Source organism: Myotis myotis, unplaced genomic scaffold (genome assembly GCF_014108235.1).
Source record: "Myotis myotis isolate mMyoMyo1 unplaced genomic scaffold, mMyoMyo1.p scaffold_m19_p_2, whole genome shotgun sequence".
Classification (NCBI taxonomy): Eukaryota; Metazoa; Chordata; class Mammalia; order Chiroptera; family Vespertilionidae; genus Myotis; species Myotis myotis.
In genome coordinates, this window is record NW_023416324.1 from 195,422,169 (window position 1) to 195,436,839 (window position 14,671).

Sequence of the window (14,671 nt, forward strand, 5' to 3'; positions counted from 1 at the left end):
ATTTTTCCTGCTTCTCAATCTTCCTTTCATAAATTTCCCTTTTCCATTGGATGCAGCCTTGATGGGGCCTTCGGTCAACATTCCCTACCTTGCCTTTGCCCGAGGAGGAGGGAGAAAAGAAGTGGGGACATCTGGCCCAAGCTATAACAATTAGAATTTCTTTCCCAGTAATTCTAGGGGGGAAATCAGCACAGGGTGATTTATCATGATGATGGTGCCCTCAAGAAACAGCTTTTTTGTTCCTGCTCCTCTATCACCCTTCCAAGGCCAGATAGTGCAGCTTTTACTTCAAATCTGTGAGCCACCTTATATCTCATTATTATTTTACTCCAGCTATCTAGACTTTTTCTGTTGCTTATGACCACGGAATCCTAACTGACAAAAAGATAGCTGTTTACTGTTCAAATGGTTAGTGTGTTTCTCCTTTCAGCCAGATGAAATCTTATTCTTTGTTTTTTTTTTTCTATCAATTGTGCTTCCTCCCCACCCCCAACAATCCAAAGGATCTAGTGTCTGCTCCGACAAGAATTTTAAACATCTGAAGACGGGTATCTGTCTCACTTCTGGCTTCCCTCTTCCCAGCTAAACATCCTTAGTGCCCTCATGTTTTTCTATGACAAGGAAAGGGCAGGCCTATGACAGGGAAAGGCTACATCACCTCATATTTCCCGTCTCAGGTCTGGAAACTCAATTTTGTCAGTACCTGAGAAATGCTGTCCAAATCATGCTATCCAAATGCAAGGCTCAGAAGTACAAATGAGAATGCTGACTTGCTGATTTTCGATGTAAAATAAAACTCATGTGAGTTAGAATTCTTGCGTGCTCCATGCTGTTCTCTCCTAGTCTATTCACCCAATCTTTCACTGGATAAGAAATGTTATTATTGATTAGATTTCTTCCTCTGTTATAATTACATTTTAGTTCTACCTCCCTGAGATTATTTCTCACTCACCTGTGAAGTCACCCTAGTGCATAGAGCATCTTGGGTTAGCCCAATAGCTGGCTAATTCCACTTAAATGAATGGATTTTGCTGTTGTTGTTGTTGTTTAATCCTCAAAGGACAATCCTGTTTTCAAGTTCTTGGAGGATGCCTCAGTGTAGCTCCCAAGTACTGCCTGAATTCTCAACATTCTGGTTACCCTCCGCTGGAATCTTCCTATTTTATTAATATAATGTATCATTGCCCAGTATTTGAACCAATTGTTTAGAACAATTGCTAATACCAGTCAGACACTCTGTTTCTAAAATTTCTTTTCAATAATAACATCACATGGTTGGCCACATTTATACTGTGATGTGCCAAAATTCTCAGGTTGAATCAAGACTTGTAATTGGATAACGTGAAAACAAAATTTAAGTGAATTTTGTCACATTTTAAACCATTGCAATAATATGCTTGTTTTTAGGCCCTTCTTCCAGAATACCCATTCCTTTTTAAAACTCATGATTCTGGCCAATATATTAGTTACATTCCTAGCTTTGTAGATTTGAAAACTCAGTAAGCAAGCCTCCAATCCTTCTTCTAAAGTCACTCACAAGCCCTAGTTGGTTTGTCTCCATGGATAGAGTGTTGGCCTGCAGACCAAAGGGTCTCAGGTTTGATTCTGGTCAAGGGCACGTACCTTGGTTGAAGGCTTCTCCCTGGCCTGGGCCCTGATCAGGGCTCGTGCAGGAGGCAACCAACTGATGTGTTTCTCTTACATAGATGTTTCTCTCTGTCTTTCCCTCTCTCTCCCACTCTCCCTAAAAATCAATGGAGCCCAGCTGGCATGGCTCAGTGGTTGAGCGTTGACCTATGAACCAGGAGGTCATGGTTTGATTCCTGATCAGGGCATATGCCCAGGTTGCGGGATCGATCCCTAATGTGGAGCATGCAGGAAGCAGCCAATCAATGATTCTCTCTCATCGTTGATGTTTCTATCTCTTTCCCCCTCTCTGGAATATATATATCCAGTGGAAAAATACATAAATCAGTGGAAAAATATCCTCTGGTGAGGGTTTACAAAAAAAAGTTAAAACAAACAAATAAATAAATAAATAAATATCATGATTCTGTCCAATATATTAGTTACATTCCTAGCTTTGTAGATCTGAAAACTCAGTAAGCCAACTGCCATTCCTTCCTCTAAAGTCACTCACAAAATAATTGAAACTTACTAGATTCTATTCTGTAGTTCATGTCCTTTTTGTAGTTCATGCCCTCCAAGACACGGATGGAAACTATTTTGTCCTTATTGTTTGCTTTGAAAGTGTGGCTTTGCACTAAAAATTCTCCCCAATGTGACTTTAAGCTTTGTAGTTTCATTTCAAGTCCTTTCTGGAATACATTTACCTAATAATCACTTCTTCTGCTACCTTGGCTCTCCTCCCAGACTACTTCAGGTGAGATTGTCTCCTTACCCACTCACCCCCTTCTCTCACCCCCACCTCCACCTTTCCCATGATGTTCACCCAGGCCTAATTGTTCCACCACCTTCCAGTTCTCTTTAATTTTTTATAACAATAAAAAAATGTTAGGCACTCAAAATTCACCCAATTTAAGCAATTAGATAAAATTTAAAATCACTTGCATAACAACCTCTAATCCATTTCTCCTCCCTTTTCTCCCAAAGGTAATCAATATCCTGATTGTGGTATTTATTTGTGCATGTTTTTATCTGTTTGCTACATGGTCATGATTCAAAATCACTTATAGTATTATATTTCATGTTTTTAAACTTTATATAAATACAATTACAAGCTCAATATTATGTTTTTGAGGTTTAGCTATGTCGCTGCATGTAGATCCAATTCATTTGTTTTCAGTGGGATAGAGAATTCCATTACAAGTCTATGCCACAATTTGTTTATCCATTCTTCATTTGATGGCCATTTATTATCTAAACAGTGCTACAGTGAACATTCTGATGATTAGTAATTTTGGCAAATGTACTAGTATTTCTAGTGTACACAACTCGGGGTGAAACCATTGGTTTGGAGGTTTTGAATGTTTTCAACCTTCTGATGTCCCACCAAATTGGTCTCCAAAGTGGTTGCACCAATTTACACTCCCATTACCCATGAATAAGAGTCCCAGTGGCCTTACCTCACCAATGCTTGCTTTATGAGATTTTTAAAGCTTTTGTCAATTTAAGTAAAACAGAGTATCTGATTATCATTAAAAGTTGCAATTCCCTCATTAGTAGTGTAGTTGATCATTTTAAAAATAAGTTTATTTGCTATTCGTCATTTGGCTTCCCTTCTCCGTAAAGCACTTATTTATGATTAGGTTTTGTTTTTCTTTCATTTTTCTTTTGAGACTTAAAAATATATAGTTTTTCTTATTAATTTGAGGGAGTTTTTATATATTCTTGTATTAATACTTTGTCACTTATGCATCTCTTACTCCAAATATAGCTTGCATTTCACTTTTTATTGTAATAAATATTAATATCTGGTAGGACAAGTATCTCCAATCCCTTCTTTAAAATTGCTTTGATTTGATTGTGTTCTTTGATAGTTTTGTATTAGGCTTCTCAAGTTTCATGAATGGTTCTGTCATACCTTGATTAGAATTTCATTGTCTATAGATCAATTTGAACAAGATTAACATCTTTATGGCATAATCTTCTTATCTGTAGATCTTGTATACCTATCCATTTATTTAGCTCGTCTTAAGTATCATTCAATAAAGTTTTATCATTTTTTTCTTAAGGATCTTAAGAGTCTACACATCTTTTTTTCAATTTATAAGTATTACATTTTTAGCTGAGATTATAAATGGCATCCTTTTTAAAATTGTATTTCACAAGTATATTTTAAGGTGATTTTAACAGAAATGGCATTTGTGTAGTGGTCTTGTATCCAGTAGACTCATTCAGCTCTCTTATTAATCCTAATAATTTATCTATAATTTTTTCCATTTATTCAACAAATAAACTTTGAAAATAGTGTACTTTATGAATCTGGGAGCTTTATAATTATGTATATACAAGTTTAGGGTTGCTATTTTTTCCTTGGAGAAATTTTTCTTTTATCATTATATATTATTATATACTAAGCATTTTTATTCTATTCTAGAGGCCCAGTGCATGAAATTCATGCATGGGGGGGGGGGCGTCAGCCCAGCCTGCACTCAGCCCAGCCTGCACCCTCTCCAATCTGGGACCCCTCGATGGATGTCCGACTGCCGGCAGTCAGACATCCCTCTCACAATCCGGGACCACTGGCTCCTAACTCCCTGCCTGCCTGATCGCCCCTGACTGCCTGCCCCCCACCAGCCTGGTCGCCCCCAACTGTCCCCCTCTGCCAACCTGGTTGCCCTTACTGCACCCCTATCAACCTGGTCACCCCACACAGACTGCTGTTCAGTTGCTTGATCATCCCTCACTAACCCCAGGCCGGCCTGCTGTTTGGTCCTCTGTCCGATTGTTTCAGTCATGACGGCCCCTGGCTTTTTATATATTAGGATGATATAAAACATTTTAGCATTTTCTTGCTTTTGGCCATAACATTTTATATCAAAAATAAGGAAATAAAACAAGAAATTAAACCAGTATTCTTGCTCTTATCACTTTTGTGTGAAATAGCTTAGGAAATTATAGCTGACACAATATACCAGGAGATATATGAGATATAGATATAATACAAAAATATTTCCAAAAAATTGATGAGGATGATCTGAAAAATTATCAAAATTATAAAGAGTGGAGCTAAACATTTGGGTACAAATTAAGTCAACTGCAGGCTGACTTAATCAGCAATAACTAAAAGTTATAATGAGGAAAAAACAAAGATTTTTCCAACAGCAACAACAAAAACATAAAATGCACCAATTACACTTAAAAGTTTGTGAAGCTTAGATGAAGAAAATAGCTAAATTAGTATTGTAAAAGAATTGAGAAATGGAACAAGCAAACAAAAAGACGGCCTTGAAATGAACCTGATGTATATATGAACCAATTATTGAAAATGAATTGTTCAGTAAATAATGGTGGGAGAACTTGATTAGCTATTCAGCATACAATGTGCATATTTGCTTACTTCCATAAACACGCGATAGATTTAAGAGATAAGTGGATACTGAAGAGATTAATTTCTAAAATACCAAATGTTAATGTTTTCACATATTTTTTAATCTAGAAAAAATATGGGTGAAATTTTATTAAACCTTTGATAAGGAAAACTTAAAGTGAAAAGAAAAGCTGCTAAAGAAGTTACAGAGAAAGAAAGGAGTTTGTGTAAATGAACATTTGCCTGTGCTTGGAGGGCCTCTGTCAAGTATGTGAGCAGCTGGCGATCCTGGTTTTCCTTGGGCAAGGAGACTGGGGTGAGAGGGAGACTACTTATCACTGTGAACTCTTTCTTTGTATCTTTTCAATTTTTGAACCATGTCCATAAATTTCATTTTCAAAAATATTAATAATTTAAACAACTTAAATTTCCCATTTAAAAAATGAAAATCAATAAAGCCCCCAAAAGATTGACAGAGTTGACTACCTAAATACTTAGCATGTCAATAAATAGCAGCAAATAAAATCTAAAAATACTGAAGCATGGACACACATTCATAAGCAATATGCCAAACGTTGACTTAATATCCTTAATAGAAAAAGATATTGCACTAAGGGAGGACCAAAACTAATGAAGTCATCTGAAGAAAAATAGACATCAGATACAGTGGGCAATTCCTAAAGGAGGAAATACAAATGGCCAATAAACATGACAAAATATTTAATCTCCCTTCCTATCAAGGAAATTCCAAGTAAAATAGCAATGAGATATTGTTTTTCACTGATTACATCAGCAAAACTTAAAAATACTTTGCTCTTGCCCTAACCGCTTTGGCTCAGTGGATAGAGCATCAGCCTGTGGACTCAAGGGTCCCAGATTCGATTCCGGCTGAGGGCATGTATCTTGGTTGCGGGCACATCCCCAGTATAGGGGGTGTGCAAGAGGCAGCTGATCAATGTTACTCTCTCATCGATGTTCCTAACTCTCTATCCCTCTCCCTTTTTCTCTGTAAAAAAATCAATAAAATATTTTAAAAAAAATACTTTGCTCTTGCAAAGGTACAATAGGCAGAGCATGTTTTCACCCAGCTGATGAAAGTATAAATCAGTAAGACCTTTCTGGAAAATAATTCTGCAGAGTGTATCATGAGACTTAAAATTATTCCTCTCCTTTTCCTCAAAAATTTCCACTTCTGGAGAATCTAGGGTAGAAGTAATCTAGAGTGTGAGAGGGCTTCGTCCTGGCTGCTGGGTAGAGTGTTGTCCTGATGCGCCAACATTGTAGGTTTGATCCGATCCCTGGTCAGGGCACGTACAAGAAGCAACCAATAAATGAATTAAATAAGTGGAACAACAAATCGATGTTTCTCTCTGTGTCTCCCTTCCTCTCTCTCTCTCTCTCAAATCTTAAAAAATATATATATTTATATTTAAAAAAGGGATAGAGAGCTTTGTGTATAAGATGGTTACTGCAGCATTCGTGGTAATAGTATAAAAAAGTTGTTAGAGCTGGAACTTGCAGTGGGATAGAAAGCCCCATCACTTCCTATCTGATGGCCTCACTGCTCTATTGTGCTTGCAGTTTTGTCAGTCCACCGTGGAGTTCCCAGTCAGACTGATTTCCAAATTAAACCAGTGTGCCTGTTTTTCACATTTAGATGTTTTGAAGGATCATATCATCTCTCAATAAAGATGATTAGGTATTTGCGGGAGAATTAGAACAGAACAGCATTGGGAAAAGTTAATATGGATTTGGAAGTTATCTGAATTGAAAAAAGAAAGATGACATGATGTATTCTATTGTGTACACAGAGAAAAAGCTTATGAGTAGTGGGAAGGTAACTTGAAACATTTCACCGAAGTTACTGAAATGTCAGAGCAAAAAATAATGGACTTAGAAACCGAAATAGTCTGAAGATTAAACCCACTTGCAAGTGAATAATTACGTTCCTTTGGCCTCTCACTGCTCCCTGTCTGTGTGTCTGTGACACATGGACCTGCTCCATTTGAGCACGTTTCCAACTCTGCCTCTTCCTCAAGAGTCCATCTCGGAAGAAGGAGGCCCTGGTGGTATCGGGCCTTACCTCCTGGCACACAGTGTGGCCCACCTGTTTGCTAAATGACTCAGTATGTATTTTGTCGGACCTGTGAGGGATTATTTTCCAAAGTATTATTTAAGTGAAGGTTTTCTTCCCAATAGGATTACCAAACCAACAACAATGACCAGGCCGTGGTTGAGATCTGCATCACAAGAATCACAACAGCCATCAGAGAGACAGAGTCCATTGAAAAGCACGCAAAGGCCCTCGTAGGGCTCTGGGACTCCTGCCTGGAGCACAATCTGAAACCCTCCGGGAAAGATGAAGACACCCCTCATGCAAAAATCGCCTCTGATATCATGAGCTGTATTTTGCAGGTATGTTGGTGTGTAACATCATGCCTAGTTGATACTGGCTTGGCAGTTTAGGTGAGCATGTGATGGCTCTGAACCAAGAGCCAATATTCTATAGTGTTTGGATATTGTCAAAAGATACCGCAAACCATCAATAACTAAGCCAGACAAACTGGTCATTAATAAACCAAGAAGGTTCTATCAAGCCCCTGTGAGGCATTCAAAGGAAAACCACAGCAAGCTCTAATTTGTTGGGAGAGATAAGACACATACATATAAAAAGCTAACAATAAAGCAATGTGTGCCAAGATTTAAATGAGGAATATTGGAAAATGCAGAAAAGGAGACCAAAGAGGGAGTGAAGTCTGAACTGGGGGACAATGAGCTTGGAATATGTGGAGAGAATTGTCATTTTTAAGTGTATTTCTTTTTTTAAAAATTTATCTTTATTGTTGAAAGTATTACAGATGTCCCCCATTTTTCCCCATTGACTCCCTCCACTCCGCATGCCCACCCTCCACCCCGCCCCCAGCCTTCACCACGCTATTGTCTGTGTCCATGGGTTATGCACATATGCATACAAGTTCTTTGGTTAATCTCTTCCCATCCCCCCACCCTCTCCTTGCCTTCCCTCTGAGATTCATCAATCTGTTCCATGCTTCTATGTCTCTGGATCTATTTTGTTCATCGGTTTATTTTATTTATCCATCATAATAATACTAACCTGTTCTGATCATGTTTAAATTCTCTCCTCTGGCGTAAATATCAATTTGGAATTTTGGCTCAGCCACAAAACAATTATGTGAGATGGAAATGTTGGGCAAGACACTTAACTTCCTAAGCCACAGTTTCCTCCCCGTAAAATGCAACATTGTCTTTGACACATTTTACCAACCAGTGATGTTGATGGGTGCTTCTCAAAAGAGAATTATTGATCAGATAAGTTGGTAAACACTGAATTCAACATTTCCCTTTTGAGCTATCACATGCTTCATAGTATATTAAAGTCTTCAGAAAGTCCTGTGATAAAGAAATCTGGTTAATGGATTAATACAGCATTTTCCACTGTGATTCAGCCATGAAGCTTTCTCCCCTAGCCCCACCCGAACACAATACGTATATGAATAGCTCTCAGAACTTTGGTTCCACTAAGCACAGTTCAAGAACATCTCATTGTGTTAAAGCGTCTAGCACTGTGTGTAGCCACTCCTATTAGCTTCATTCCTTCTTCTTCTACTTTTTCTCACAGTTGTCTATGCTAAACTGGAGCATATTTCGTATTGCACATTCAGTCCAGGGGCTGGTGAACTGAACAAAACACTCTACACACATTATCACATTGGTTTTTCTGTGTGTTTTTTATCTTTAATTTCTTTATTGGTTAAGGTATTACAAGTGTGTCCTCATTCCCCTCCCCATTAACCCCCAACCTCCCCCTGCTACTCATGCTTTGTTTTGTTTGTGTGTTTTTTTATCTTTAGAGTTAGGGATGGGAGGAGAGGAAATGGGGATTTCATGTATAATGAGAGATTAATATTGCTTGGATATAACAACGAAGACTGAATATATGTTCTTCATTGGTTACCTTGAATATGTTATTAACATACATCAGAAGCATATTATTTTACTCCAAAGTGCCACTCCAAGGTCATGCACTCAGAAAGCAGCTGCATTCTTCAGCTCCCACTGCCATTTCAAAAACCACTGGTCTAGACACGAGCACAGTGCCACCCACAGAAATGGAATGCAGGCCACAAACATGAGCCACCGATGTCACTGGAACTTTTCTAGTGGCCACATTAAAAAGGAGTACAGAGGAACACATGAAATTGATTTGATAGTATATTTTCCTTAACTCAATATATCCAAAATATTATTTCAGCATGTAATCAATATAAAAATTAGTGAGATCTTTTACTTTACTAAGTTTTATAAACCCGATGTGCGTTTTAGCACGTCTTACTTTGGAGGACTCCCCTTTCAGGGGCTCAGCAGCTTCACGAGGGTAGTGGCTCCTGGGGTAGCCAGTTCTAGAGAGTCAGGGAGATTTTCTGGATAGAGATCACCTTTGGGAAGGGTTATGGACACTAAGCAAGAATTTCACCAAATAGAAATGGTGGAGTGAGAGGACATTCCAGGCAGAAAAAAACAACTTGTGCAAAAGTCCAGATCTGTGAAATGAGACCAAGGTCAGAAGAGCAGGCTACCCTTCCAAGTGCCCTAAATTCTAATAAAAAGCGATGTTTCATTCTGGGTAAGGGGTTAGGGCTTCTACTTCAAAGTTGGGGGTGGGATGGGAAAGAGGAAGCAAATGCTTCTGAGAAATAAAAATGCCGAATTTACTGCCGGTCAATGACTCAGTGACTCTGTAAATGCGTTTGTAAGATTGTTGAGAGTAGGGACCCAAGGACAAGCACTGATAGTTTTGGAAAGAGATAAAGAGAAGGACAAAGGGATAGGCCTCTTGGTTGAGAGGGACAAGAGACACCAGCCTGTAGGGACAGTGTGGGTACAGGGTGTTCTTAATGTGCCCTCTAAGGAGGCAGACGGCTTTGTAATGGACAGTGGGAAAACCTAAAGGCAGACTTATCCAGGCCACCCCTGGGGATGTGACACCAGAAAGCCCCAGGAAGCAAAGCAAGGCTGTGGTCACAGCACTGGCGTTTAGCTTTCATACAATTTTAAGGAGAACTATTTGGCCCGCAATGAATGCCAAAAAGATGATTTTTATCCTACTTGTAATTAGGGTTCTTGTGGGAACCGTGTATAAATCCAAATGACTCATATTCTGTTCTGTGTTTTGTTTTGTTTTTCAGTAAAATAAAGAGTAGATCAATTTTCAAAAGGCAGCCTTACCATTTTTAGCTTGCACAACAATAAAAAAGAGAGATTTTCTCTCCATCCACCCCATGTCCCCAAACAGGCAATCCCTGCAGCAGGCAAAGGCCCACCAGTTCTTTCCATGTCCTTGGCTATTTCATTTGATGTTTGTTTTTTTTCTGGACATTTTATTGTCATTTCAAATTTAAATATATTCACTTCACACTCACACACAAAAACTTTCTGTCTTATTTCCCCCCAAATTGCCTTTTTCGATCTTGTTCCAATCTACCCCAAAGGACCTTATTTTACTCCTCTTTTAATGAGTAATTATAGGGGGTGGACAAAAGTGGATTGTACAAATAAGTAATACAATAATTAGTAAATAATGATAGAAGCATAAACTCTGTTTTGTACACTGTAAACCTACTTTGGCTGACCCCTGTATCGAATTCTTTTTCTTTGTCCCTAAATTTATGAATTTGCCACATTAACCTTAAAATAATATAAAATTCCAGAATTCACCTGTTAGACATTCCTCAATATAAAATCCGTACAGTTGCGCAGCATGCACTTCCGGGTTCTGCTATCTCTTGCCTTAGGTGATATGCTTTTACCAGCCCACCCTCAGTCCTTAGACAAGGCTCTCAATCTGTCATCTAGAAAATAAAGGATGAACCAGATCACCTTCCGGTTTGAAATTCTGATTCCCTTAGGAGATGCTGAGAGGTAGAATAGCAAAGAGCTTTAGAGTTTGAGGGCCTGAGTCGGATGCTCTTGGTCTTACATAAGTGAGAGAAAACTTATTTTATCTCTCTAAAGCTCTGTGCTGCCAACTGTAAAATGGGCATAACAACTTGGTTGCTCCTGAAGAACATCTTTTATTGTAAAAGCCACCTCCCTGTGTGGTCCAGCCACTCTCTGGAAGTGCCTATCTCAAACCATAGCTTTCTATGACCTGGTTTTTATATAGGATTGGCCAATGCCTATTTCTTTGCCCCTCGAAAAATCATAAAAAGGAAGACACCCTCCACATTAGATTGTAGGATAAATCCAAACCTGGAGAGGGTTGAAAAAAATTAAAATGCACCTCAAAGAGCTTATCACCATTGACATGGCTGGTGGGCTAGAATGAGATTCTAGAGCAGTTACAGCCTCTTCTCCAACCAAATCACCTAGCAGAGCTGTTGTCAAGGTAGCTGGGCATTTCATCTCCCTCATCTTTGCTCACACTGTTGATGAGCCCTATGGAGAGGGAGATTGCCCAAGGGCAGGGGTGGGCAAACTTTCTGACTCGAGGGCCACAATGGGTTCTTACACTGGACCGGAGGGCCGGAACAAAAGCATGGATGGAGTGTTTGTGTGAACTAATATAAATTCAAAGTAAACATCATTACATAAAAGGGCACGGTCTTTTTTTTTTAGTTTTATTCATTTCAAACGGGCTGTAGTTTGCCCAGGGCTGCCCAAGGGGGTTATCTGGAGGGAGGCATCGGAATAATCCCCAAATCCTACTGTTAGAAAATCAGAAAGTATCTGTGTTTCCTCTTTAGGAGGACCCCACCGACCATTCTCTTTGATTCCACACGTCGGTTGTCTTATTTCTTCTTCCTCAGTTATGTTGCATGAAGATTCAAATCGGTCCCTGATTGGCATTGCATGCAAAGTGCTTTGGACACTTTTGAGAGCATTTCCAATGCAACTCTTAGGGCAGGATTGGTTATGCTGGTTTAGAAGTTTATCCAATAGGCAACCCAGCTCTACCTACCATTCACATGCAGTGTGATCTTGAGCAAATTAATCTTTTTGTGCCTCTGTTTAGTCATCTGTAAAATGCAGATGATGAGAGTAATTGCCACATAAGTTTGTTGTGCGGATTAAATGAGTAGACATTTAAAAAACAGACAAAATCTTTAGGACACAGAAAGTGCTGCATGAGTATTGACTTTGGTGTCATCATAAGCATCATCTGCAGAAGACTCTAAAACAGCACTTTCTAAAAGGCTATTAATTTAATTACTTGTTATAGCCATTGTTCATTGCCTATGTCCCCTCCACAAAATATAAGTTCTGTTTTGTTCACGAATGTAGTCCTAGCACCTAGAACAGGTGAATGGCACACAGTCAGTGCTCAAAATAATATTTTTTGAATGAATGAGTGAGTGAACAAATGAACAAATAGTTTAAGAGACATAGCTGTTTTCTGGCTTCCACACCAGTAGCCCTTCTTTCAGAGTGGGCCATGGTACTTATTTTTCAGTTAGTGCCACATGAAACAGTGGCATGAAATGAAAGGAGATTGGGACACACCCCCAGGCTCCTGAGCCCCGTTCTGATTATGTGGCAGAAAATATACTGGGAAAAATTAGGTGTACGTGCCATCTAGATTTTACAAGGCTGTGCTACTAAGAGCCAAGCATTTTTTATGTAAATTCAAATTTAATTTGATTATCTAATCAATGATGCCGGATGAATAACCATAGAATAACTATTTTAATAAATGATGTTTGCTATTTCTTGAGACTACTCTTTTACAACTCTTACTTGAATTCAAGGCCAAAGAGCTTTTTAGTTGCTATCATTTCAGATAAATATCTCTTCTACTTAGCTTTATTCTTTTCAATCTTAAAACCCTGGGAAACGTTCCCAAAGTACATTTTCAAAGGAAAATCTCCACCAAAAGCTCAAATTTGTGCTAATCTATTTAAGAAATATAATTCTTGGCATCTATAGAACAAGGGCCTCTTGTTTTGCTTTTCCAGTCAGATATAACTGTCCCCATGAACATGTCTTTATTTCTACCCTGAATTTCACTGACTTTATTCCCTGAGTACTGGGCACTGAGTTGTGTGTAAGATGATACACATACCAGCCTGCTCACGTCTGCACTGAGGGGCAAGATCTCTCACAGGCTCTGGCATTAACAGCTGCTGCTAAAGTGGTTTATTTATGTGAGTATTCATAGGCCTTTCTTGGCACATTAGCATTAGCATTCCTGTGCTCCAAGGAATCCTAGTGATAAGACAGTTTCACCGGCCTGCGATCTACTGCATTAGCAACTCCGTTCACTTCACCTGAGAGCAAAGCTCAGCTGTTGGAAGGAGGTTGTATAGTACCTGTCAGGTCCTAGGGCCTGTGTCTGTCCAGCCTTATCTTGGCCTCCCAGCTCCTCACTCATATCCCATTGCTGTCAGCAGTGCCCCTGGCCTCTTGATACATTAGGAACCGTCTAGAGACACTATTTAGAGATTGTGAGCCTTTGGTCACAATTCTTTAGTGTTTATATGAACTATTTGCTTTTTGCTTCATGTTTCTCTTCTCCTATCATTTAAGAAGTTTCCAGATGACCTATGGGGTGGGGGGGGGGGGGGAGAACAGAAAAATTGAGTGTGTTAAAGTTCTTTTGTTTTTTTTTATTTGTGTGTGTGTGTGTGTGTGTGTGTGTGTGTGTGTGTGTGTTAAATAATGATATTATACAGTTTTCAGGGAATTTTATACATTTCCCTTGGAACTACACTTTAAAAACTTTAACAGCTACCCACTCATTTTCTCAAAAACATCTAGCATTGTGGTAAAAAGAATATGAACAAATTGGCTAAGACATCCTGCTATTTCATTGTTACTGGCAAGTGTTAGTCCATGCCCAAGGCACAAAAACATTAGTTGCTGATAATACTGAATTCCATGGACCCTTCACTGTGCCTGTGCTCACAATTAGTTGGAAACACCTGAGTTTTACTTCCCACTGCCTCCAACTGTGGTTTCTCAACAAGGAGCAGGTAAAGTGCTTAGAGGCATAATCCTCTAATGCAGCGGTTCTCAACCTGTGGGTCGCGACCCCTTTGGGGGTCGAACGACCCTTTCACAGGGGTTGCCTTAGACCATCAGAAAACACATATATAATTACATATTGTTTTTGTGATTAATCACTATGCTTTATGTTCAATTTGTAACAATGAAAATACATCCTGCATATCAGATATTTACATTATGATTCATAACAGTAGCAAAATCACAGTTATGAAGTAGCAACGAAAATAATTTTATGGTTGGGGGTCACCACAACATGAGGAACTGTACTAAAGGGTCACAGCATTAGGAAGGTTGAGAACCACTGCTCTAATGGAAGACGTGTACCCCTCTAGTTGCAAGTTGTCCTTGGCTAAGGACTCAGAGCAGATAAAGAAGATTTGGGTCTGCAGTTCATTGTAGGAAAGCTCTGAGAAGAATTGTCTCATTATGTTCTACTCTCAAAATGAGGGCTTTGACCTGCCATCCCAGGGATAAAGATGTGTCACCTAAAAGTTAAATTAGCAAAAGTCTACACGGAATGGAGAAATTGGCTGTCTATGGGGGCAACCCAAGAAATTATGTATGTAAGACTGAGAGGTTTGGAAAACATCCAATGCTCTAATTCAGGTGATATGAATAGAACCTCAAGGACACAGGGATTGAGAAAATGGGCAC

General features: G+C 39.0%; 1 protein-coding gene across 7 annotated transcripts in view; it reads left to right on the forward strand.

The window, feature by feature from the left end:
• Window positions 1–14,671, forward strand: part of VEPH1 (ventricular zone expressed PH domain containing 1) — a 200,290-nt gene that overhangs the window by 12,028 nt on the left and 173,591 nt on the right. For all 7 annotated transcript variants that reach the window (XM_036350438.1, XM_036350440.1, XM_036350439.1 and 4 more), the window contains one exon: window positions 7,193–7,408. In XM_036350438.1, the coding sequence (XP_036206331.1) occupies window positions 7,193–7,408 (216 nt within the window). The remainder of the gene's footprint in view (window positions 1–7,192; window positions 7,409–14,671) is intronic.